This window comes from Vicugna pacos, chromosome 1, assembly GCF_048564905.1.
Source record: "Vicugna pacos chromosome 1, VicPac4, whole genome shotgun sequence".
Taxonomy (NCBI): Eukaryota; Metazoa; Chordata; class Mammalia; order Artiodactyla; family Camelidae; genus Vicugna; species Vicugna pacos.
In genome coordinates this window covers 122,780,133-122,805,143 of record NC_132987.1, presented here as the reverse complement: position 1 = coordinate 122,805,143, position 25,011 = coordinate 122,780,133, and the positions used below count along the sequence as shown (strand labels likewise).

The following is a 25,011-nucleotide window of genomic DNA, read 5'->3' as shown; positions in this document are numbered from 1 at the left end:
GTATCAAAGTCACCAACTTGTCACCTTTTCCAGCCACAGAATCCCAGCAAACGGTATTAACAATGCCTTCGGGTTTTATAGCCTGACATACAGGATGAATAAATTTAGAGAAAGGGGCATTTTCATGAAAAATCAGATTTTAAAACCACATAGGATTTATTTTAAAGATCACAGCTGACAATAAAACATTTAGCTCAGTCTAGTTTGATCTTTTATTTAAAAAAGTAGTATAAGTTTTCATTGTATATACATACCTGGAGTGTTTAATTTCATTTTGTAACACAAACTTATTTTAAACACTAAAGAAAAGCTGAGTAGAAGCCTGTGTGTGTTTCTTCTCTGCTCTTACAGGGTGTCTAGCCTCATCAGCAGGGACTAACACAGGAATTTGGCCCACTACAATGGAACTGCAGGTAGAAGTCATTTTCAGATTAAATACCACAATTTCCACATTAGAATCAGAAGAGTTATAATTTTTCCAAACACAGGAGGCCCCGTGAAATTCACCAAAATTATAACTTTTCTTTTTCATTTGCTAGTATTTACATGTCCCACAGATATTTGTAAACTGGCTGCATATTCTGTTTTTTAGATGCACAGTCTGTATCTGGCTTCACAGTTACTTAACAGCTGCTACACCTTTACCAGTAAAACCAGCTTGTCTCAAACCCGTAAGCCCTACTTTATTTTAAACACAACAAATCCAACTACAGCCTTTTAGTTTAAAAAAAAAAAAAAGAAATTTTAGATGACATTATTCACTGGTGTTAAAAAACAAAACAAAACAAAACAAACAAAAACCCCAAGGAGCCCATGTAATTTAAGATTGCAAAAGATCTTTTGGGTAATTAGGGGGAAAAAATCCAAACCTCTGATCATTTTGATTTCATTCAATTTCCAGACATAAGAAACCACCATAAACATTTTGGATTTCTCCTTCATTTTTTTCCCTTCTGAATAGGTATGTAGTTAAGAGAATTTCATCCCGGAATTGGAACCCAGCACAGAAGTCCAACAGAAATAGGGTAACCTAACCAGTGATCATGCCCCCCTTCCAGGTGAGCTAGGAAGCTCGTTATACGCGGAGGAGGGGCTCCGAGGCTCGATATGCGGTAGACGCTTTTCTGACAAATCTCAAAGGTCTCTTCACACATGGGGCGTAGCAGACCTGTAGGGCAATCAATTTTTACAATAAAGCCAATTTACTTTAGAAACCCTAAACTATCGTTAGATGCTGAAGTTCTAGTTTGCCTAACCAGCTGACCAAGTTTACTGGTTTTAAACTGCACATAAGGAAAGAACGTTTCTGAAAGGTTTAATGAGACGCACAAGTACTATCTTCTTTGTACACGTCTCCAGTTTCTACAAGTGAAGGACACGGAGGGGGATTCACCACCTTTATTCGTTAAATGAGCTAGGAGACCACATCAGAAGAGAAGACTCCACTGCTGTGCTCTGCACCCATCTTGACCTGTGCCTTCTCACCGCCCACCACTGCAGGCAGGGATGGTGGCAGCTGCAGAAGGCTCCTTTTCTCTAAGGCTCACACACTTGAGGTTATTCACAGGACGCCCCATCCTCCACTCGACCTGACTACACTCACTCACTTAATCTGGTCAAGTTCAACTCCAACCACTCTTCCCCAGTGAATTAAGAGTTCTCTTTTTCATATGTACAAAAATACCTCGCTTTGGAGAGCTGGAAAAGGGTTAATACACACAACATTTATTTACAAGCTGTGACTTTCACACCAATAGAAACACACACATTTATTTTGTCCTTGATTTTTGGTGCAACTTATACATAAACATTACATCAGTTAGTTTGTACTTTTAAAAATAATAAATCAACTTTATGTACAATTAAATTTACAACCTAAAGCAAGTTAATCCATTGGTATGACTGCGATTTAGCGGACAGCAGAGAGTAGTCCCAGACTTTCATCCTTCCTACAACCAGACTAGAAGTACACTGAGAGACCCCGAATCTTCATTTAAGTGGAACCTCTTAATTTCTGAGACTTAAGGTACAAAAGAAAAATAGATTATACAGTTACAATTACATGTAAAGGCTTTAAAGGTGAGAGAAAAACAACGCAACGTATTAACCCCCACATATGTGATAATTAAATAAACACACATTTAATTCCAAGTGCATGTGATACCTAATCAACACGGTGAGGGTGGGAGAAAGGGTTCCAGAAACTTTTCTTCCTAAATTGTTCGATACCGCGCTGTTTCTCATGCCCTGGCCCAGTTGTCCTACAGTACCTTTGAAATGGCTCCAGCTAATGGGTGCTCCAGGCCCACCCAGTCTGACCTCCAAGGCACAGAAGGGGTTTGTTCCCTCCCCACCACCACCCTCAGCCCCACCCACCCCAGCCCCACCCACCTGCCCAGAAGGGGTGTTATTGGAGAAAAGCACAACCAGATGACGTGGGGTAAAGAGCTGTGTGTTACCCCTGAGGAGACTTACAAACCCACCTGGTCCAGACACCGGGCCGCCGTGTGACACACACGGGTCACTAACGAGACAGCGAGGCCTGCTGTGTGCACACCTGACGCACACCTGGACTTCCACCCAGAACCGGCAGACTGCCGGGGGGCGGGAGAGACCACTGGAAAGCGCTTCCACGAGCAGGGTGAGTGGTGTCAGAGTGGGGCGCTGGCAAACGCCGGAGGAAGCAGGGCACGGGGTCGGGAGCAGAGAAAACAGCGAGGACTCCACACCACAGACAACACAAAAGAACGACGCGGCTCCGTGGGCCAGCCGAACACTGAACACTCTCTGCGGCCGCCATGCCGGGCAGGACCTGGAAGTCTGGGTAGAGCTAGAAGTCACGGCAGACAGCTGCCGGCCGGGTCCCCTCAGGCGCACACATGCCAGCCTGGGGGTGCAGCCGGGGCGCGGTCATGTGACACTGACTTCCAGAACATGGTCATCCTTGCTGGGGACGACCAGGACCTGCGTGCCCGCGCTGCAGTTGAAGACCTGGCCGGGGGGCAGCGCCTGCAGCCGGGGCATGGGCAAGCCCTTGTGCTCACTGCTGGCAGCTGAGTGCCCACTGCCCCTGCTCCTGATGCTGCTGCTGTCCAGCTGCTCGTCCACGTGCTTGTCCACTGACAGGCCGTCGTTTTCTATCCAGCTGTCTGCAAAATGCACAGGGGGTGAGGCAGAGGCCATGCTGACCTCAACCCGCTCCCGACTCCCCTTCCCGGAACAGCAAGCTTCAGGGCACAGGGGTGTGAAGGGAATCTCGGGCCGGGGCCTTGGGGACTCGCTCTCCCAGTAGGTGGCGAGCCCCTGACTAGGTGTCTGCTGTCAGATCCCACGGGGCCACCTTATCCCGCCTTGGGACGGACCACGCCCTTACCGGCATCCAGCTGTGAGGAGTGCGCAGAGTGATGGGGGAGGTACTTGAACAGCCTGACATCGGGGAGGGGGAGGTAGCCCGCGAAGAGGGGCATCACCTCCATGTGGACTCTGTGAGTGGCCCGAGCACACACGGGCATGGAGACGACGCCGGAGCTCTTCCCGCACACGGCCCAGTTGCTGCTGTTGTCCACGACTAAAACAGAGAGAGCACGGCTGTCACCAGGAAGGGCCTTCAGCGCTCACACCAGAGCAGAGGCACCGACAGTCCCGAACACTGGCGCACAGACCGAGGCCTCAACGCCTTGTAACTGCGCCTTAAAATGAAACACACCTGGTCCAACAACTAAGATGTATGCTAGGAGCATGAGGAAGACCACTGTCTTCCCAGGTTAGTAAGTGAACGGTAACTTAGTTCTGTTTTGAAAGCTCTGTGTGTAAAGAACCAAGGGCGTGGCCGCTCAGGCTGTCCCATCAGGGATGCGGATGGAGCAGGGTGTGGCTCGGCCGGCACCAACCCATGGGTCGGCCTCCCAGCTCTGCCCTCGCGGGAGCCCCGGCAGGATGGAAAGAAAAGACATCTGGCAAGCACTCAGTGCCTCCTCCAGTGCCTCAGAGAGTCTCACACGCGGCAGTGATCTTGGTGGGTTCAGGGTGAGCCAGGGCACTAAAGGCTGTTGCACCGGGCAGGTCTGCGTAACTCAGGAACCACGTTCCCTAGTGACCGAAGCATGGTGTCATGAGGCGGTGCCAGAGTAAAAGAGCCCCTCGAAATGCAAGACAGATCAAAGTACTTCATGGAGCTGAGCTCACACGTGTGATTCAAGGTTCCACGTGGTAACTAGCCTGTAAAAAGCCACCACCTGTCAGGTGTCGAGGGAAAACCATCCAGTTATCTGAAGGTTGTCAGGTGCATCCTCCTTTCCCAGCCACGTATCTGTGCAGGACTGGACTCCCTCCATGCCTTCCCCCGGCTCGGGCTGTTACCGCAGCCTGGATGCACCAGGCGGGGACGCAGGCGCCTTCCCCCAGCCACACACGGCAGAGACGTGAGAAGATGTAGAACCACGTCATTCTTCTTGCTATGGTTTTGTGTTTTGGAAAACAGTTTTTTCCAGAGGAACATCATGTAGCAGGTTTCCTTTTTTTTTAAAACAAGTACACAAATGTCTGCCTCCATATTTATTTCTGGCACACGAAAAGCCCGACAACTTCTGCTGAAGCAGCGAAGGCCCCCGAGAAGGGGGCTGCAGAGGGGGATCCGGCAGACCAGGGAGGGAGGACGAGCCGAAAAGGGGGGTGGCAGGAGGCTGGAGGGAAAAGGGCAAGAGCCTGACCACAGGATGCCCGGATGGCTGAGCGATGGAGCCTGGACTCTGCTCACGGAGGACACGCAGACCCCACCTCACGGGCAGAGGACGGGCTCAGCCCCAAGCCCCTCGACGGCGGGAACTCCTGCTAGGTGGCTCCACGGGGACTAGGCTCAACTTCCTGCGAGCCCAGGGCCATGATGTAGCACGCAGCATTCAAACGCTCTTTTAATTCTAGAACGTCTCACCACAAGGGGAGAGCCACTTCCAGACCTACCTTCGTACATAAGCTTTGTCGAAAAATACTCCTCAGATTCTGTCAGCGCCTCATCCTTGTCCACCTCCAAGAGGTCGGCGAGCCGTGTGATGGTCACCTCCAAGGAGCAGAGGGCGCCCGTCTTACAGAGCTCAGCCCCCGGTGGGGGCGAGATCTCAGCTGTCACACTGTACAGCGTCTGAAAGAAAGGAGGGCAGGTACAGAGCAGACACGCAGACACTCTGAAGAAACGCCACGCGAGGCCGCAGGGTCCTGCCTGCAGACCGGAGCGAGAGCCGCTGCTCCACGTGGGCCACGTATCAGCTGTGCCCCCGGACCAGCCCCCCGCACAGACCACGTTCTGGGGAAGCCCTGCCTCGAGAGCCTTCAGTCTCCCCCCGCGGGACCCGTCCAGGCCCCGCCAGCCCCGCGAGCCTGCCGCAGACTCAGGGTCACCACCACCCACCGGGCCCCTCCCCTGCTGCGGGTCCTCCCTGTCCAAGCACCTGGGCTATTTCAGGGCAGAGGCCAGCCTGCCTGCCAGCTCACCCCATGGCTGCAGAACGCGCTACTAAACCACGGACACATTCTCACCAGAGCACGGCATCAGCACCACAACATGAACACCAATTCCCTGGGCTCATCCAGTACCAAGTCCACAACCAGCCGCCTCCGCAGTGTCTCTGCCTCTGACCTGCTGACCTGGTATTCACACCTGTTCACCCGCACCCCATCCAGGACCAGAAAAGACCCAAGGTCTGCACGGGGAGACAGACAGCCCCGCTGGCAGCCCCACTTCTGAGGGTCAGCACGCCTCCTTTCAGGACACTGTCCAGGGCGCAGCTCAGCTTCTCTGGGGTATCGCTGCCTCACCAGCCGTTCTGTTTGACTGAGCGGCCTGCAGGGACCTTAAACTGACACTGGCCCCTCACACCAGTGCTCGTCCCAGACAGCAGCCCGCAGTCACAAGCAGATGGAAGTCCTTGATACAACTTCTCCCACATCCCTTGTGATTAACCGTCTCCCGGCCTCCCAGGGCCTTCCGCCTACGTGCCCCTCAGATGAGACTCCCGTGGGGCTGAATGAAACCCGCTCTGTGGTGCGAACTGACTGATCCAGGCATAGGAACCCCTGACGCTCCACAGACCCACTCAAAGGCACGTGGCCCAGGCCCTGCCTCCCTGTCTGCGCGCGGCCTTGCCCTTCCTGCGTGGCCCCGGCGCAGGCCGCGTCCCTCCTCCAGGGCCTGTGAGCAGTAGACCTCTCCATCTGCACGTCTTGTGGTCGGTGTGGAACCGCAGCCCACCCCCTGGCAACCTGTGCTCCACTTGACAAGCGTGAAGGTACCGAAGTCACAGCAGCCGTAGGTAGTGATCACAGCACAACCCAACTGCAAAGCGTTCTGCTGGTACAGCGACGTGTCCAAGGAAAAGATTTCGGAATTTTAAAAAGCCTGCTACCGAGACAGAACACTTCTCTGGGAGCTAACAAGGCCAAACACTGTCCCAGAGGGGCCTTGCCCAGCGACTCTCCCATCAAGCACCGGCGCCGGGGTGGGGCGGGGACAGAGGTGCCGACCCGAGGGGCTGCGTGGCCACAAGGACACAAAGACGCCGCGTGTGTGGGGCAGAGGGATGTGACCCCCGGATGGGAGGGGACAGACCCCATCCCAGGGGAAGAAGGTGAAGGAACGCCAGGCGGAGAGAGCAGCAACAGCGAAGGGGCTGACGGAGGAGCTCCTGCCCTGGCAGCTCACGGCCGGGCTGCGCAGTCCGGAAGGTCTGAGAGGCCAAAGACGTGTGAGTCATGCTCAGGGCCAGGAAGGCAGCACTGAGCTACGGAGCGATGGGCGACTGTGCTCCTAAGCGTCCTGACTGCCGCCCCTGGACACTCACGGGCTGAGGGGCGGCCGCAGGGAAGCCCTGGACCTTCGGAGGCTGCAGGCACCACGCCCAGAAATAAGCCTCCTCGGAAATCAACCCCAACACTGACAGCCACCAGATCTTCAACAAGGGTGCCAAGGCCACCTGAGGGGAGGGAAGAGTCCTGCCAACAAATGGGACGGGGGCACCTGAACGGCCACGCAGACAGAATGAACTTGGAACCTCCTCTTACCACACAGAGAAGTTAACTCTCAGTAGATTGCAGACCTCAACGTAAGAGCTCAAACTATAAAACTCTTAGAAGAAAACACAAGAGACCTTTTTGAACTTGGGATAATAAGCAATGGTTGCTCAGATCCTACACCGAGAGTACAGGAAATAAGAGCCTGGTAAGCTGGGCTCCAGCGAAAGTAAAACCTTTTGTGCTTCAAAGGACACCATCAAGAAAGTGAAAGTACAAACACGAAGTGGGAGGAAGTATCTGCAGATCCTACGTATGATCAGAGACTGAACACACGAAGAGCACTGACAACTCAACAAGAAGACAGCCGTACTAAAGGTGGGAAAAGGAGATGAAAGACGTCTCTCCAAAGAAGACGCACAAATGGCCAAAAAGCACAAGGAAGATGCTCACCGCCACCCGACGTCACGGCGGTGAGAGACGGCCTCCCTCCCAGGGTGGGGGCTGCGGCCAGACAGCCAGCGAGAGCGAGCGTCGGCGGGAACCTGGAACCCAGAGCCCGCACATGTTGCCGAGAGAATGTAAAGTGATGTTTCCTTAAGAACAGTTCAGCAGCTTCTCACAAACTTACCACATGTGTTCCGGCAACACAGAACCGAGCACATCTGGGTGCACAGAACTCACCCAAGGACCCCCCCAGACAGCATCGCCATGCCTAGCAGCCCCGGGGGGGGGGTACAGCCCGGACGTGCAGCGCAGAGGACTGAGCAGCCGTGTGGTCCACCGCACCACGGGGCGCTATTCCACCCCCCAAGAGGAGGGGCCACGCCACACAATGCAAAATGGGCGACCCTGGGCAACACCGTGACGCGGGGAAGCAGCCAGTCTTGAAAGACCACACGGAACACGCCTGCCCCCGAGCAGGTGGCAGAGGCACACCTGCCTCTGGGCGGGCCCGGGCTAAAAGGGGGGAGCAGGCGTGGGAAGGCCCTGGGATGGCGGAGGCACTCTGACATCCGGTCCTGGCCGTGGTGACAAAAGCCTGTCACACACAACATGCGCTGAACGTGCCACACGGGTGAGCTTCACGGTGTGCAAATTACATCTCCATAAAGCTTTTTTTTTTAAAAAAGTGGCATCTGGATCTCCAGTCCTCGGAGGATCAGTGTGGAAGAGAGTGACCCCCCAGGTGCTCGCGCTGGCCGTCCACCCAGCTCGCTCCGCTCTGAAGGAAGCCCTTCCCTACACGCAGAGTCTGAAAAGAAACAAGAAAGACGGAAAAGCAACAGTGGACACGGCTACCTCGTTATTAACCATCCGCAGCGAGCAAACCACGTTAACAGTATGCAGACTCCTCACCGTATGAATCATTTACTGTTCGGCAGCTGTTAACACATAGAAAAGGCCCCTGTTTGTACAACAAAAAGATGAGCTAAACCAGGGATTATGCTTAACTCTAAGGCTAATGAGAAAGCTCAGAAACTCAGGAGGGTCCAAGCAAACATACTCTGGGTTGGAGGAGGGACTGAAAAAACTGCTAATATCAAGAGCTACGCACACAAACACCTTCTCAAATAAAGTGCTGTGTGACAATCTCAGCTGTAAAAGGAAGAAAAGGAAAAGCCACAAAACAGTGTGTCCACATTCTGACTCACCTCACACGAAACCCAATCAGCTCACCAAGGAACAAACCGCATCCCTCTTTGCTCACCCAGCTCCAGGCCACTTTCAGCTCCGCACTTAACGTGCAGATTAAAGAAAATCTTTGCCCCATCAACTACGTAAATTTCTATAATACTCTCAGTTTTCCTCCTAAGAAACTAGAGACATGCCTTCATAGAGCAGCAGCTGAGGGTCGAGGAGGAAGGAGTCGCTGTGGGGGGGGGGGAGGGGAGACGGGAAGAGGTGGAGGTCCCGGCTGCAGGCCAGCACACTCAGTGGAGAGCGCACAGGAGGGCGGGTCTCAGGCCCGCCACCTGGCGAGGACCCGGGGCTCCAAACACTGCGGGCGATGCTTCAGCCCCTCCGAGCACAGGCCGTTTCCCGGGGTCTGCAGCTTCACTGTACTGAAAGAGCCCGTCCGTCTGATCTTCAGAAGATACAGAATACGATGCCACCGTCCATCCCCCGCCCACAACCCCACCAGAGAGAAGGCAACACGTACAAAAAAACTGTCCACTTGGAATTCATACGTATAGGGCTTTAGGGAGACAGGCAGCCGCTGCTCGGATGCCGGCGAGAATCCAACGGAGAACTGGCCGTGCAGGGGCGGGGGAGGCTCCCGGGTCCACTTCAGCTCCCAGACGAAGAAGACGGCCTGCTCGCTGCGGACGTGCTGCAAGAGAGCGGCCGTCACCGCACACGCAGAGGCGGGCCGACGCGCAGCCCCCAGGCGCCCCGCACAGCCTGCACCCAGCCTCCCTGCGGGGACTTGCCCCTAGCTGGTTAAAAGCCTTTGATTTGTCATGGCTCATAAGCCTGACAGCACAGGGGAAGACTTTACTAGAACGCAGCAGCCCGTACGTTTCCAACATGGGACGTGTCAGCGAGCGGGTGAAAGGGCCACTGTTACACCCACACCAGCTGCTCTGTTTCTACCACTAGATGAAAGGAGGAGAGGAACCAGCACCCCTCAGGCATGAAGTCCATGCCTACACATGCAGCGACAGACATGGGGAGCGCTTGAAATGGAGCAAATGCTAGTTGGGAAAAATCCTTTGAAAATACTAAAGATCAGACATCCATTAAGAAAAGTCTGATCTTCTAAACACTCAGCATTCACTGTCTAAAAACACACGCGGAAAGTGGACAGAAAAAGTGGGGCCGGGGCTCAGCCAGGCCGCGCAGACATGAGCGTGGCTCCTTTTCACAGCTCCCCCCTACCCCCGAGAGCCATCACTGGGCACAGGCAGACATTTAATCGGAGGCACTGCTTCCGGGCTGATGGAGTCCATGCGGTCAGCACAAGACTCAAGAACAAGCCTGGAGTGCTGTCCATCTGCGCATGGAGGCAGACACATGTAAGATTTAACCTTTCTGAAAATACAAATATCAACCTATCTCCTAACCCGTCCGTTGTGCCACTCGGCCCAAAGTGAAGCGCAACCATGACGTTGAGGCCACAGAGCCGTGCCTCGGGGCCCTCCTCCTCCCTGCGTGCGCTCCGCCAACCACCAGCACGGTCGTGCTCTGTGCGGAAAGGCTTAAGCTAAAAACAGACTGTCATTTTCATCAAGACGTGACAGGCAGGCCATCACCATACTTGTTCCACTGTTTTCTGTCCAGAAGTTCATGCTCGACTCCAGGGAACGGGTACCTGCTGGGAGTCCGTGTGCAGCGGTACGAGTCGCAGGTCACTGCTGTCCCCGGCAGCCACGAGATTACTATCTGACAGCTGGAAGTCAAGTTCGGACAAGTTCTGGACACACACTTGAACATACTTCCTAAAAGAGAAACACAAAAAGTAAGATTTTGACACTTGAGACCTTTATCAAATATATTTTGGCTGTGTTAAGACACACTCCAGGAAATAAAAAGAGTGACACAGTAAACTAAGAATGAGTTGTTACATATATTTCTACTTTCAATTTCACATGTAAAACCGTGAGAGAGAAACACATCTTCCTAAGCAAGCTATCTCTCAGGAAAAACAGATCAAAGAATGTTCTATTTTGGATACATTGTTGCACGATTATAACTGACTTTCCTAAACATACAACAGATCGCAACATGTCGTGGGAAAGAGCAATGAACACTCTCCATCCTCAGAAGCGATGACAACTCACTGAGAACCCAGGGCTCACCCTAATTTCCATCACATGTAAAGAGGGGCTTTGAAAAGCAAGGCTCAAGCAAAGCAGCTCAGAGCCTGCGGGGCTGCCGGCGTGTCTGGCCACTGACCCGACAGGCCCCTGGCTCTGATGTGCAGGGAAGGCACGCCGCCGCTGCAACGCTCCTCTCTGCACACACCCTGCAGCTTTGCTTCCGAGTTACCTGAACGTCGTCACGGCTGAGAGCCAGAGGGGACTGTGACAGCGAGAGCCCAGGGTCCACGGGCGCGCAGCACTTGCGGTGGGGCCCTGGACAGTGCCCCCCGATGGGGGGCCGATGGAGCACACGACAGCACCTGCAGACTCTCTTGCCCAAAAACTGACTCTGAGCCGAGTCAAGCACTACAGCAGTGGTTATCACAGGGAGCAGCATCTGGAGACTGGGGTGGGGGTGGGTGGGCGTGCCACTGGCACAAAGTGGGGGAGCCAGGGGTGCTGCCAAACACCCACAGCTCAGGGCTACCTGCCCGCACTCCAGCGGGGACAGACAGCAGCTGACGGGGAACCAGCTAAACAAACCCATGAGGACACGGCCAGTCAAACCCAGAAAGGCAGACCTTCTGGAGGACTACTGGCCCAAGCCTGTCAATGTGCCAGTGGCTTGAGAAATGGGGAGGAGGGATAAAGACGGATCTCAGAAGCAAAGGGGGCTTTGCTGGAATCCCATGTCCTACAAATCAACTCTGCTCGATCATTTTTGAGACAGCTGGGGGGACCTGCGTATCAACTGGGCATTGTAGGACCCAGGGAATTACTGTGAATTTTAACAGGTGGACCCTGGCATCACAGCTGTAAGAAAATATGCTTAATGTCACCAAGGCCAAGCTCTGAACAAGAGGGCCTCCATGCAGGAGAGCCCAGGAAAGGAGCCGGGCCTGGGGTCCTTACCGTGTACCAGCCGACAGCAGGGAGTGCGTGGTCCGGAAGGGCATGCTGAACGTCAGTGCGATGACGGTGGAGTAGATGGACCACGGGCAATCGATGGACACCTGAGGACAAAGAGGGACACACATTCAGACCACTCACCACACGGCAGAGCCACCACCACCACCTCCATCCCTCCAAGTCTACAGCAGCTGCCAACTTCCTAGACATCTAACGTCTTCACCACTTCTCCCCCAGGAAGAGCCCAGTCCACACCTGCACGAAGGAGAAAGCCCCGGACACGGAACGTCTCAGCAGCCCTGGAGCAGAAGCACCACCAGCAGCACAGACCCCGCCTCGCTGTCCTCGCACACAGGTGGCCGCGACGCCAGGTGTGACTTTAGTGTGCAGGAGGTTGTGACAAAGTGCTTTTACTCGCTAATGTGCAGATGACACTAACCAATGACAATTACAAAATTAAATGAACTGTCAAACTCTCAACCCACATGACACTGAAAACCACAATCAATTTAAGGATGCAGTGTGGACCATGCTATTAACTTCCTTAATGGCAGAAACCAGGTCTCAAACTTGTTTCCCCCACAGAACAAACGAACACGCAGAATACAGAACCGTCGCTCGCCCAGCCCCGACTCCGTGCGCTCGCCGGCCTGTCACCTCTTCCCCTCAAAGCCTGCAGCCGGTCGGGGGGAGGGGAGCTCCAGGACGGCGACGAGCACGCTGTTATTGAGGAGCTGGCGTGTCTGGTGTTCCACATCATAATCCTCTGAAGCGACTGCTTTTCTTGGCCTTTCATCCTACTGCTTTTGTATACCTCCCTTTTTTTTAAAAATTATTCAGTTTATTTAAACTAAAAGACAAAAAAATTACAAAAAAGATAGTTCACCCGTTCTCTCTCAGTCCCTGCTCCACACCTCAGGTAACCAGCAATCTCTCCTCTGTATCTTGGTTTTTATTTTGATTTATTAGATTCCGCATATAAGTGAGATCATATAGTATTTGCCTTTCTCTGCCTGACTTACTTCACTGAGCATAATGCCCTCTACATCCATCCATGTTGTTGCAAATGACAAGACGTCCTTCTTCTTTATGGCTGAGTAATACTCCAGTGTGCGTGCACACCACATCCTCTTTCTTCATTCCTTCATCGGTGAATACTTAGGGTGCTCCCATGTCCCAGCTACTGTAAATAATGCTGGCATGAACATGGGGGTGCAGGTATCTCTCTGAGTTGGTGTTTTTGTTTTCTTCAGAAAAATACCCAGAAGTGGAGTTGCCGGATTGTATGGTAGCTTATTTTTTTCAAATTTTCTGAGGAACCTCCATACTGTTTTCCACAGTGGCTGCACCAGTTTATATCCCCAACAATAGTGCATGAGGGCCCCTCTTCTCCACATCCATGTCAACACTTGTCATTTGTTGTTTTTTGATAGTATCCATCCTGGCAGGGGTGATGTGCTAACTCACTGTGGAGTCGATTGCGTTTCCCTGATGACCAGTGATGTTGAGCATCTGTGTGTCCTCTTTGGAAAAATGTCTCTTCAGATCTCCTGCCCATTTTTAAATCAGATTACATTTTGTTTTGCTATTCAGTTGTGTGAGTGCTTTACACGTTTTGTGTTTTAGCCACTTATCAGATACATGATTTGGGAATACTGATTCTTCCAGTCCAGGAGCATGGAATATCATTCCACTTATTTGTGACTCCTTCTATTTCTTTCACTCATGTCATTTAGGTTTCAACACACAAGTCTTTCACTTCCTTGGTTAAATTCATTCCTAGGTTTTTTTTCTTTTGATGCAATTGAAAATAAGATTGTTTTCTTAATGTCTCTCACACTTCATTATCAGTGTAAAGAAATGCAACAGATTTTTGCATACTAGTTTTATATCCTGCAACTTTATTGAATTTGTTTATTAATTCCAACAGTTTTTGTTGGAGTCTTTAGAGTTTTCTACATATAATATCATGTCATCTGCAAATACTGAGTCTTACTTCTTCCTTTCCAAGTTGGATGACTTATTTTTCTTGAATAATTGCTCTAAGACTCCCAATACTGTGCTGAACAAGCGGCAAGAGTGGGCCTTCTGTCTCGTTCCTGATCTTGCTGCTGATCTTAGAAAAGCTTTCAGCTTTTCACTGCTGAGCACAGTGCTGGTTGTGGGCTTAGCACGTACGGCCTTTATGATGTTGAGGCGTGCTCCCTCTCTTCTGACTTTGCTGAGTATTTACCATAAATGGACGCTGGACTCTGTCGAATGCGTTTTCTGCGTCTACTGACAGGGCGTCTGGTTTTACCCCTCAGTCTGTTAATGCAGTACAGCACACTGCCTGGTGGGTGTCGAACCCCCCTTGCATCTCTGGAGTAAACCTCACTGATCACAGCGTATCGTCCTCTTCACATACTGTTGAGTTCGGCTTGCCGATGTTCTGTTGAGAATTTCTGTATCTATGCTCACCGGGGATACTGGCCTGTAACCTCCTGTGGCGTCCTTGTCTGGTTTTGGTATCAGGGCAACGCTGGCCCTCCTGTTTTCTGGGAGAGTCTAAGAAGGACTGGTACTCCTCTGAACGTTCAGTGGAATTCACCAGGGAAGCCATCTGGTCCTGGACTTTGGTTGGGGGGGGGGGTTGATTACTGATTCAATCTCCTTACCAGTAACTGGCCTGTTCAGATCGCCCACTTCATCGTGGCTCAGTCTTGGCAGGCTGTTCCTAGGAATCTAACCAGTTCTCCTGGGCTGTCCAATTTAGCAGCACGTATGTCTCCCCTGAGGTATGTTAGTGTCTGCTTTGTATGTTAGGTGCTCCTATGCTGAATGCATAAATGTCTTAAAATGTTGTATTTTCTTACTGAACTGACTCCTTGATCGCTGCATAACTCCCTTCCTTGTCTGTTACACTTTGACTTGAAGTCTGTCTGCTGATGTAAGTGTAATTACTCCAGCTTGTTTCATTCCCACTTACATGGAGTATCTTTTTCCATCCCTTCACCTTTAGTTTGTGTATCCTTACATCTAAAATGAGTCTCCTTTTTTAAAACAGTATTTGATGAGCCTTCCTCTAATTATGTGGGGTTTTTTGAGGGGGGATTGGGTTTACATAGTTCTTTAATGGAGGTACTAGGGTTGAGCCCAGGACCTTGTGTGTCCTGAGCACGCGCCCTACCACTGAGCTGCACCCTGCCCGCTGAGGTGAGTGGCTTATAGGTGGGCCTTGGTTTTCATTTTAGTCACTCGGCCCGTCTTTGTGGGTGCAGTTACATTTAAGTGACTGCTGACAGGCGTGCGCTCACTGCCATTCTGGTACCTGTTCACCGTTTCCAGCCCCTCCCTGCCCCTCTGCCTCCTGCGCACCCTCTGTGATTCACTGCCTGCCGCCAGTGGTGCTTCTACTCCTCCATCTTCCAGGTACTCACTGTAGGCTTCTGCCCTGTGGTCACCACTAGGCTTGTGTGTAACAACTCACACCTGCAACAGTCTATTTTAAGTCGATAACAACTTAACTTTGATCTCATTCTGAAGCTCAACATTTTTACTGCCCTCCCCAACATTTTGTTTATCTTCTTATATTCCATATCTCTTTGTTGAAGTTCTCACTGTTTTCATCCATTCTTCTCCCCGGTTCAACAACCATCTCAAGCCCCAAGGACGCACTTCTACCCTTGGGCTGTTCAAAAGCCCTCAGAACTGGTATCTGTGTTACAAGACAAGCATGATGCTAGTGACACGTTCTATGAGAGACTGACTGAGGACCTGGGGCCAAAGTTGTGGATCTCTCAAGTAGCTGTCCGTAAACACCAGCACCAAGGCAGAAAACGACAGTACTTCTTCTCTGCTTTATGTGATGTGATGTCTCAGTGAGCAGAAAGCGAAGCACACCAAGACACAGAACTGCCTCTGGCCTAATCACCAGGACAGAAGGACGGCAGAGACACACTCACTGCCCTCTCAGCAAACGCTGATCTCTGACAACACCCTGTCCCTCCTCCTGAGCTGGGACAGAAAAGTTAACAGACTGGTCGTCTGTGTCTTTGCAAGATGTACCCCTTATCTAAGAAGGGCTGACCCACAGCTGTAAACACGGAACCCAGCCAGAGCAGGTGGAATCAGGAGCTGGAAATCCGCCCCCTCCACAGAAGCCATCCGGACGCACTGCCTTTCAGAACACACAGACGGGCAGAGGCCGCCGCCACAGGCTCACGGCTCAGCCCTCCTTACTCTGTGGTCCGTGGTAGCCATGCTGTGGCTGGCCTTCTGTGTGTCCCGATGCTTCCAGTGGGGCTCTGTCGTCCCCAGCACAGCACTCTCCCCTCCGGCTGCTGGAGCTGAAGGTAAGGAGAGGACGTCCAGTTCGAACTCGATCAGGTGGTAGGCAGGGGCGGCCGGCAGACTGATGCTCGTGACCTTGTCAGACGACTGGACCCGGAGCGCCGCGTCAGAAGCCTTTTCTAGGAAAGACAGAAACGTCAGTCCCAGCACACTCCTCTGTCTCCTTGTCCTTTCTCCTCTGGCGGGCGATGGGCCCGGCAGCGACCCGCCAGCCCAACTCCGGGGTGTCTAGGCGGGGCCACGGTGGGGAGGAGGGGAGCAGGGGGGGCAGGAGCGAAGCCCCCACGGCAGAGCAGCGCTGCCTGGAAGCCGTCTGGTCGAGGCCCAGACTGCTGCTGTGCTCAGCCTGCAGACAGGAAAGGGTCCCCTTTCACACGGCCAGCCTGACCCGCCTGTGTCCCCGTGACGCTCCCACTCCGCCCCGCTGCAGGACCAGCTCGGACCAAGCCCGACTCAGAGAGGGAGCTGCGTCCTTCCCGCCCTCCAGCCCCCATCCTCAGGGCTGGGGCCTGGGGCAGGTGGGACTTCGCAGGGATCCCGACCAGCATCTCAAAAAGCTTATTTGCTTTTGCTTTCTGGCGAGGGGAGCTGGGGAGTGTGGAAGGAGGCTGGAGGCCAGCAGGGCCTCACCACGGAGCACAAGCCTCCTGAGATCACAGCACGGCCAGCACTGCCCCCAGCCGAGCACATGCGCAGCTCTCCATCTCTGCCCTCGAATGCAACGCCCCATGGGTGGGCAGGGCCGCAGTCCCCTACAGGTGGGACGCCGCAGTGAGACAGCGGCAAGGAGAAGCCGTCCTCAGGTGGACGGCAGGGACGACATTCCTTATAGCCTCACGGTGCGTCCACCTTTGCCAGGTGGCTGCCGCCTCACCTCTCGTGTTGGAATAGATCACAGCTCTGTTCTCCGCGTGACACAGGATGAGCATGGCTTCTATGTTGCTCAGCTGGAGGCTGTCCCCGTTTTTTACAGTATAATGGCCAGTAGTGACAGTGAACTTGACCTTCTGAGGAATACCAGCCAAAAGGCTATCTAAAGGGAAAAGGACAGCAATGAGCATCACTGTCAACCAGAAGGACCAACAGAAGGCCCACTGTAAGTTCAGAGAGCACTCTGTCTCTTCAAAGAGAAGATGTGTTCACTTTAAGTACTCCATGAATCGCTCAGTCTCCATCCGTCCACCTTCACTTCTCGCCTCAGTTACCAGGACTGCAGGGCTGAAGGGGCCCGCGCTGGAACGAGAGAATCTGTGAGCCTGACGGGTCTTATCACCACCTTGGTTTAGTGAGTTAGAGATCATGGTGGCAGCTGTGCATATGAGGGTCTCAAAATTTACCTGCTGGTTAGTTATTAAGAAAGAATCACCTATGGTGACAAAGAATATGAAAACGAATATATGTGTGTTCATGCATGACTGAAGTATTATGCTGTACACCAGAAACTGACACAACATTGTAAGTTGATGATACATCAGTAAAAAAAAAATACACACACATATATATATATATATACACAAAAAAAAAAGAGAGCACGAGAGAATCAGATGATGACACTAAAGAAAAAACTAATAAAACAATGCGCTGCTGCCATTCAGATTTTTCCTGGCCTTCTGCGGTCAGGCCTTCTGCATCTTTGGTTCAGAAACAGCTGGCAGGGCCACCGCCTTCTCCTAGATGGAAACGGAGGGCAGGCGTGGGCTGAGGTTTCTGAGAATCCACTCCAGGGACAGCAGAAGGAAGACAGCAAGGGGGAAGACACAGGAAGCAATCAGCAGACGAGAGAAAGGAGGAAGGGCTTGGAGCTGGGCGAGGTGTGAGCCGACATCTCCCAGGCCCTCAGTGCCATGAAGCTTAGCCTTTCCCACAGAAGATTCTCTGATGAAAATTATTTGAGAGACTGACTGCTGTCTTCAGCATCTGAGGGCCTTCTAGGTAGCCATGGAGAAGTTTAAAAGCATAAAAATAGGGAGTTTGGAGAGATTAAATAAAAACAAAGCTTTCCTTCATTTCTTTCCCCAAATGGAAGAAACAAGCAAATAAATACATTGTTTCCAGCCTAAAACAACCAAGCCAGTCACTCATTAGTGTTTCAGCCAAGGGCCACGCCGCCTCCACTAAGCTGCTTACAGCGATTTCTACTAATTTCAGGACTTAACAAAAAGGACAGCAGCTTTGAGTTTCCCAAACGCCGTGCCGGGGGCCGGGGGTCGAGTGTAATCAACACTTGGAAAGAAGAAGACTTCTGATCAGAGTACAGGCCATAACTAAATCTAGCATTTTGCCTTTGAAATGGAACTCTAAGCATGAAAGTGTATTTACTTACTAAATTCTCTGCAGTAGACATCAGCCGATGTCTAGCTTTTATTTTTCTTATTTTCAGATGCAGAATATTTATTAAACATGAAAGTAGCAGTTACAGAAGAGCAATTATTCAGATGAACAGAAGAGCCACAGTCGCTGCCCAAAATTCCCCTGAGAGAGAAGCCGGCTCTGGGAAGGCGGGAAGGCTGGCGCTGCAGGAAGCCCGGCCGCACGGGGCTCCCTGGGAACGGGGTGGCGGGGCCCACGGACAGGAAAGCGCCCCCGCGGCCCACGCGGCCCACTCACCGGCCAGCGGCTCCACACGCAGCTGCGGCTCCTGGGAGTACACGTCGTACTGCACTGGGGGGTGGATGTGCGGGAGCACGAAGCACACGGGGCCCAGCGAGGCGCACAGCTGCCGCAGCGTGTAGGTCCCGGGCTCCTTGGCCTGGGGGCAAGACCATGCGTCCTGGCTCAATTAAGGGAAGGCGGAGCCACAGCCTCTGTGAGGACGGCTTCCTCCCCCTCCTCTCCCGCCTCTGGGCTACCACGTCCACCCTCGGGCTGCTCCTCAGATCCCTCAGGATCTCTCAGTCAATGGTTTTCTGCGTAACTGAGGCTTACATTTGACTCAAATTTAGTAAACTTTATTTGTGGCATTCTCTTCTGAAAAAGGTCCTTAACTGAGACACTCAGCATGAAACTTAAGACTCGACTGAAAACACACAGGGCAAATAGCTGCCCTTTCTGCCGGCCAAGTCCTCTCCAGTTACTGGGGCTTACAGAGCAACCTGCACTGGAGAAAGAGCACATCAGAGCGGGGCAGAAGCCACTGCAGCGCCATCCACACAGCCACAAAAGGAAAGTGAGGTTCACCGTGAAACTGCTATCTTCTTTAAAACCTCCTCATTTTAACAACTGAGGGTGTATTTTGGTAAAAGGGAAAAAGTCTAACTAAATCCAATGAGAACACAAATAATTCTCTGTTAAGAACTTCATTCAAAATTTATCTGCTGCCTTCAAATGATTTTAGTATGAAAAATTTTTCAAGACATCCATCTATTTTTCTTTCAGAAGATCAAAGCCTGGTTAGGGGACAGAGGCCTCTGAAGGACCTCCCCTCCTTCAGACAACTGTGCGAGCGCCACCCACTTCCTGACCATCTCTAAAACCAACGGCCGGCTCAGCGCCTACCTGCGTCTGGAAGGTTATGGTATTGGCCCCTGGTTCTAGGGTCACACTGGTGCACTTCAGCACGTGGGCCCCGTCCTCCAGGGCCACGCCCGTGGATGCTTCCAGAGCAGCCCCGCTCTCCTGCCTCCTCAGGAGCATGTGAACATTTTTGCATATAATCCCTGTGGTGTTCAAGGAGTTGTCAGAAGGGCTTCTCTCGAACATCTCACACAGCTCCAGCGCGGGCAGGCTGCTCTGCGGTGCAGGGCAAGGCGCAGCCTCCGCGGGAAAGCTGACCAGTCCGCCGGCTGCCCTGTGCTTGGTGAGCCACTCGGCAGTCTTCCGGTAGTTGTTCTTCTCGATGCTGAAGTGGACATGGATGGCGATCTGCTCCACCTGGACGGGGACAGGCATCTGACTGCACACAGTTATCTCCACGGACAGAACGCCTCCCACGTGGACCACAGCGTTGGGTGGGGTGAAGCGGAGGTCTCTCAGGTGTGCGAAAGAATGCAGGGGCAGTACTATCTTGTGACCTGGGAACACAAAGGGCCATGTTTTACTTCCCAAGTCACACTTCCAGATGCCACAGAGACAGCGGGGCCTCAGTCACTGCCGGGCCGGCCGGAGTACCCTCTACTTGAGAAGCAGGATGCAATGGTGCACAAGAGATGGCTTAGCACCTCCCAACCCCATGCCATCTTCACACACTGAAAGAGTCACTTTGTCAAAAGCATAAACACATGCCTACATAACTCCTGAAAATCATAAAATCTGAAGAAACTAAGGTTTCTAAGTTCTCTTTTAGCAGATCCAGCAACAACAGATCAACTAACAACTCAGTTTCAAAACCAGATTTGTAAACAGTCTGATTCCTAGAGCTGTTCCAAGGAGTCCCACCACATTCCCACCCACACAAAGAAATTCACAAGTGGAGAGGCCCGAATCTCCCTGTACACCTGGACATAAACCCAGGGTGCGCCACCCCATCCAGGCAGCCGCTGGAGCGGGGAGCCAGGAGGGCAGCGAGCCGCTGGCCCACGGTCACTGTCGGGGAGGCCCGGACACACCCTCCACCGTCCTTCCTGCGAGCGCTGGCGCGTCTAGGAGCCCACGGGCCCCCAGGCTGACCGGGAGTATTTGCTAAACGCACGTCAACCGCGTGCTCTGCCAAGACGGACACTGTGACATCACAAGCCGACACAGGACGGTCACAGGATGCTGCATTCACACAGCGATGCCACGGGCCGCAGGCAGAAGAGTGCCCCTGCCCCAGCTCACACCCACATCACACACAGCTGACGTGGCACACGGCTCTCCCGATGGCCAGTCTATGCACAGCAGACTCTAAATGACAGACTCGTCAGTACCATGCTGCCTGAGAAGCCGTCCAGGGGGCCCAGCATGATGAAGCGCACCCCCGTGCTCTCTGATCCTCAACCCGCAGCCACCACCTCTGGAAGCACTGGCTTTCAAGCAGTTAGTAACTGCTATGGACTGAAGTGCCCCCCCATGTTATTAAGTTTGGAGGTGGGGCCTCTGGGAGACAGTCAGGTTTAGAGGAGGCCATGAGGGACTCCTGCCCTCCTGCGAGGAGGCAGCAGAGAGCCCCCTCTCTAAGTCTCTCCACCTCTCCTCCCGCCTCCCATCCCCTCCCCACTCCCCACTCCTTGTCATGAAGGACAAACCAGGAAGAGAGGCCTCACCAGGAGCCAGCCCTGCTGGCACCCTGACCTCAGACGCCAGCCTCCAGAACTGTGAGGAGAGGGCCGTCCGCTCTTCCAGCGCCCACTCTGTGGCGCTTGGTCGCAGCGGCCGGAGCTGAGGCGGCAGCTGCTCTGAACAAACGCTCCTGATAAAGCAGACAGGAGGGGCTCGGCACTGCGATGAACCTCGCCCGCTGTGCAGCAGCATCTGTGTCTGCTGCGATGGCCGGCCGGGCTCTGCCCTTCAGACCTGCCTTCCTGACAGGCACCCCAAAAGGAAACACTCAGCAAACTTCAGAAGCTGGGACAGCCTAGGAGACACTGGCTCGATGTCTCCAACAGGTCGGCGTCTTACAGCCCAGATGTCGCACACCGATGAAAGGAGCAGTGTGGTCCAGCCACACAGCAGAATAGTCACGAGAAGGGACGGAATACTGACACAAGCCACCACGCAGGCGGATCCCGAAAACACTGCTGCACGAAGGAAGCCAGGCACAAAACCCACAAACTGTATGATTCCACTTACAAGAAATGTCCAGAACCAACATCTACAGAGACAGAAAGTAGACCGGTAGTTCCCAGGGACTGGGGGGTGGGGGGAGGGCAGAAGGCAGCTGGGTGGATGTAAGTATGGGGTTTCTTTCGGGGTGACAAAAATGTTCTAAAACCGACCGTGGTGATGGCCAGACATCTCTGTGATACACCAAAGCCACTGAACTATGCCCTACAAACAGGTGAATTACAGGAAATGTGAATTCCCTCTCAATAAAGCTGTTATGTTTAAAAAGGTCAGAGCCTTGAGAAAAGGGAGAAAAGGAGACAGGGAAGAGGTGCTCCGCGTTAGAGGAGAGCTGAGACGTAATCCATGCAGTACGTGACCCCGGTCAGGCGGGAAGAGGCCGGCCATTCTAACACAAAACAAAGCATGAAAACATGTTTTGAGACAATGAGGGAGACTGGAAGGGGGGCCGCCTGGTGCCCAAGTCAAGACCTTGTCTGCTCCCTGGGCAGGGTGGCTGGGGGACCACCCTTGTTTTCAGAAGATGCTAAACTGCCTCAGGGTGAAGAGGTACGCGAGGTCTGGAGTGGCTCTGAAGTCCAGCGAAAAGGAGAAAGTAAGAAGAAACGAATACCCAACGCCCGTTCCCTACACAGCGGAACGTCAACAACTGCCGAGCTTAGGTGGCCAGCACACGTCACATACACGTTGCGTTACTCCTTCTACTTCTCCATAAAATGTGAAATTTCTCACACGACAGTTGTAAACCTGCGCCTCACCTGGGCTGTCCGTCTGCCGGCTGGCAAAGCTGAGTATCTCCCTGCAGAAGGACTCCCGCTCCTCCTCGGTCAGGTGACAGTCGCTGGCTAAGAGGCTGCTGGTCTGCAGGTAGCTGAGCGGACAGTCAAGGGGCCTGAGAGGACCCCACGCTGCGGGAGCCGCGCGCAGCCCCCACCGCCCCGGCGCGGCCCGCCGGGCGCCCCTGCTCTGGGTTACGAGGTCAGACCTAATGACGGGGCGCCACCTGCTACCCAGCAGAGCCCGTGCGTCAAGCAGCTTTTCTCTCCTAACTATCAGGTACTTGTCAAGCACTCGGCCGTGGGCACTGCCGCTGCGCAAACGGAAAGTGACTTTCCCATTTCACGACCATGTTCAACTTAAAGGATACTTCTCAATTTGTCCGAGGCGTTTCTGACATTCGGCTAGCTGCTTCCTCGTGTGCGTGACAGGCAGGGCCCAGCCCTCAGCCAGGTAATTCTTCAGCGCTCCCTGAAGATAGACTTCTGCCTTTTGTGGGGACTTCTTCCTCCTTGCAAATCAACAAACAGAAGCTTTCATTATGAGTCGTAAAAAGCGCCAGACTCAGACACAGCCCTCCGTGCCTCGCCCTCCTCCGCCCTTCACAGCCCGCTCGGACACAGGTGCGCAGTCCCCTGTACGGGACAGAACGTGAAAGCAGGACACATGGCGCGACCTGGGAAGTGCACTCAGGGTGCGGGCCCGCACGCCGTCTGCCCAGCATCACACGTCAGTCGGAGAGCTTTCGGAGCTGAGCCTCCAGACAAGAAAGTGAGGGCACCACTCACTATTTCACGCTGACTCAGGAACACCCAGTGTAAAAGAAGGTGAAGAGTTTGTCCACAGGTGCACAACTAGTTATGGAGGGAGCCACGGACTCTGGGCTCGGTGCCACGCCCCACACAAGGAGACACAGGGCAGCCTGTGTGGACCCACTGAGACATGAGCCGGGGTTGCGTCCGAGACCCACAAATAGCACTGAGCAGGTTTATTTACAGAGAACCATGAAGAATTTAAACAGCAATACATACCACCCAAAAGATCTTCCCTGTCCCAATTTACACCCTCAAGATGTTCAGGATAAAACAAAGTTTAACACAGTTAATGAGCACTTTCCAAAGTTTCAGCGACAATACGGATCCCCTGGCCTTTCCAAAAAGTACCAAAGAAACTTCCAGGGCCAACAAGTGCGGGGCTACAGAGGTCAACACTAAGCAGCCCTCACTCGCCAGGCGTCCCAGGAAACAGCCAGTCTTCATGACCTTACTCTGGAAGGAACGCGTTCCCACATTCTCAAATGCACTTCAAACCTATCAAATTACATGCATGGATTTTTCTAGACTTCCACGGCCCTCTCCCACCCCTATCTTTAAAGGGGTCACTGCCTCTTTGGTTACCATCTCTAGCCAAAGACTCTTAGCGTTCCAGAGCTGGAAGGGAGACCCCTCTGTCATCCAGCCCCTGGAGGCACAGGCCGAGGGGCACCCAGCCAGTCTGCGGTCAGGCTGGAACCAGGGCCCAGGTCTCCCTAGCAGGCCAGCGCCCTCGCAGCACAGCTCCACGCCTCGGGTGGGCTCAACTCCCAGCACCTGAGGGTGTGGCTTCTTTGCTCTGTTAGCTAATAACCGCTCCTCAGCTGCACCAGGTGGGGGCTCGGGAGAGCCCGGCTCCAGCCCCGACACTGATTAGCTGTGTGGCTGGCTACCTGCTGCAACCACATCTAGAAAACGAGGAAGGTCACTTAGAGGATCTACCTCTTCACAGACCCCTCGATCATTTAAAATAAATGATTCTTTCTTGCTCCATCTAATGAAGTTACTTTACTAATTATAGACTTCATTTCAAACACACATTTCTTCTAAGAAAACCTAAACATCTTTCCCTCACAATTTCCCTCCCAGTGCTCTGAAACAGCAGGTACACTGCCAGCCAGGCTCTGCTCTTTGACAGGCTGATTTCATCACACGCATGAGAAACAGGCCACATTTTGAGTCTTTTCTCTGGAACCCAACTGTGAAGTGGGAGCCAGACTGGAAATGCTCACAGTGCCTGGACCCAGCGGCTGCCCGTCGGTCACAGCTCGGCCCTGGCGCTCACCTGGTCACACACATGCTTCCCATCACTGACCTCGAGGCTGTCCATCCTCCTGGGAGGCGTGTGACAGAAACCAGACAGAGTGCTACACAGCAACACGTGAGAATCCATGACACACATGACTTGCCACTGGGTGTGGGTTCATACGAGTTGTCTCACAGCTCTCTAGATTTCATAATAACACTACATTTTACTGCAGATAATATTATATATATCTTACCTACATATATGAGATTATGTAAGTTCACTAAGTCAATAAAAGAAGCAGATCAGTAACTCTTCAGGGTAATAAGCTGAACTCTCTGGCTTTCAAAAGAAATTTTCTTTGAAAATGATGACGACTGGGGAACAGTTTGCATTTGTCATTTTAAAAGTTATGTACACTTCGTGT

The 25,011-nt window shown here is 52.9% G+C and overlaps 1 protein-coding gene across 4 annotated transcripts in view; it reads right to left on the bottom strand.

The window, feature by feature from the left end:
* Positions 1–1,704: 1,704 nt before the first annotated feature.
* Positions 1,705–25,011, bottom strand: part of TRAPPC10 (trafficking protein particle complex subunit 10) — a 67,597-nt gene continuing 44,290 nt past the window's right edge. For all 4 annotated transcript variants that reach the window (XM_072970021.1, XM_072970043.1, XM_072970030.1 and 1 more), the window contains 12 exons: positions 22,897–23,037; positions 22,508–22,620; positions 19,545–20,059; positions 18,657–18,798; positions 16,924–17,082; positions 15,939–16,168; positions 11,721–11,821; positions 10,319–10,445; positions 9,167–9,337; positions 4,960–5,137; positions 3,374–3,568; positions 1,705–3,149 (listed from right to left, as the gene is read on the bottom strand). In XM_072970021.1, the coding sequence (XP_072826122.1) occupies positions 2,911–3,149; positions 3,374–3,568; positions 4,960–5,137; positions 9,167–9,337; positions 10,319–10,445; positions 11,721–11,821; positions 15,939–16,168; positions 16,924–17,082; positions 18,657–18,798; positions 19,545–20,059; positions 22,508–22,620; positions 22,897–23,037 (2,311 nt within the window). In that variant the 3' untranslated portion in view covers positions 1,705–2,910. The remainder of the gene's footprint in view (positions 3,150–3,373; positions 3,569–4,959; positions 5,138–9,166; positions 9,338–10,318; positions 10,446–11,720; positions 11,822–15,938; positions 16,169–16,923; positions 17,083–18,656; positions 18,799–19,544; positions 20,060–22,507; positions 22,621–22,896; positions 23,038–25,011) is intronic.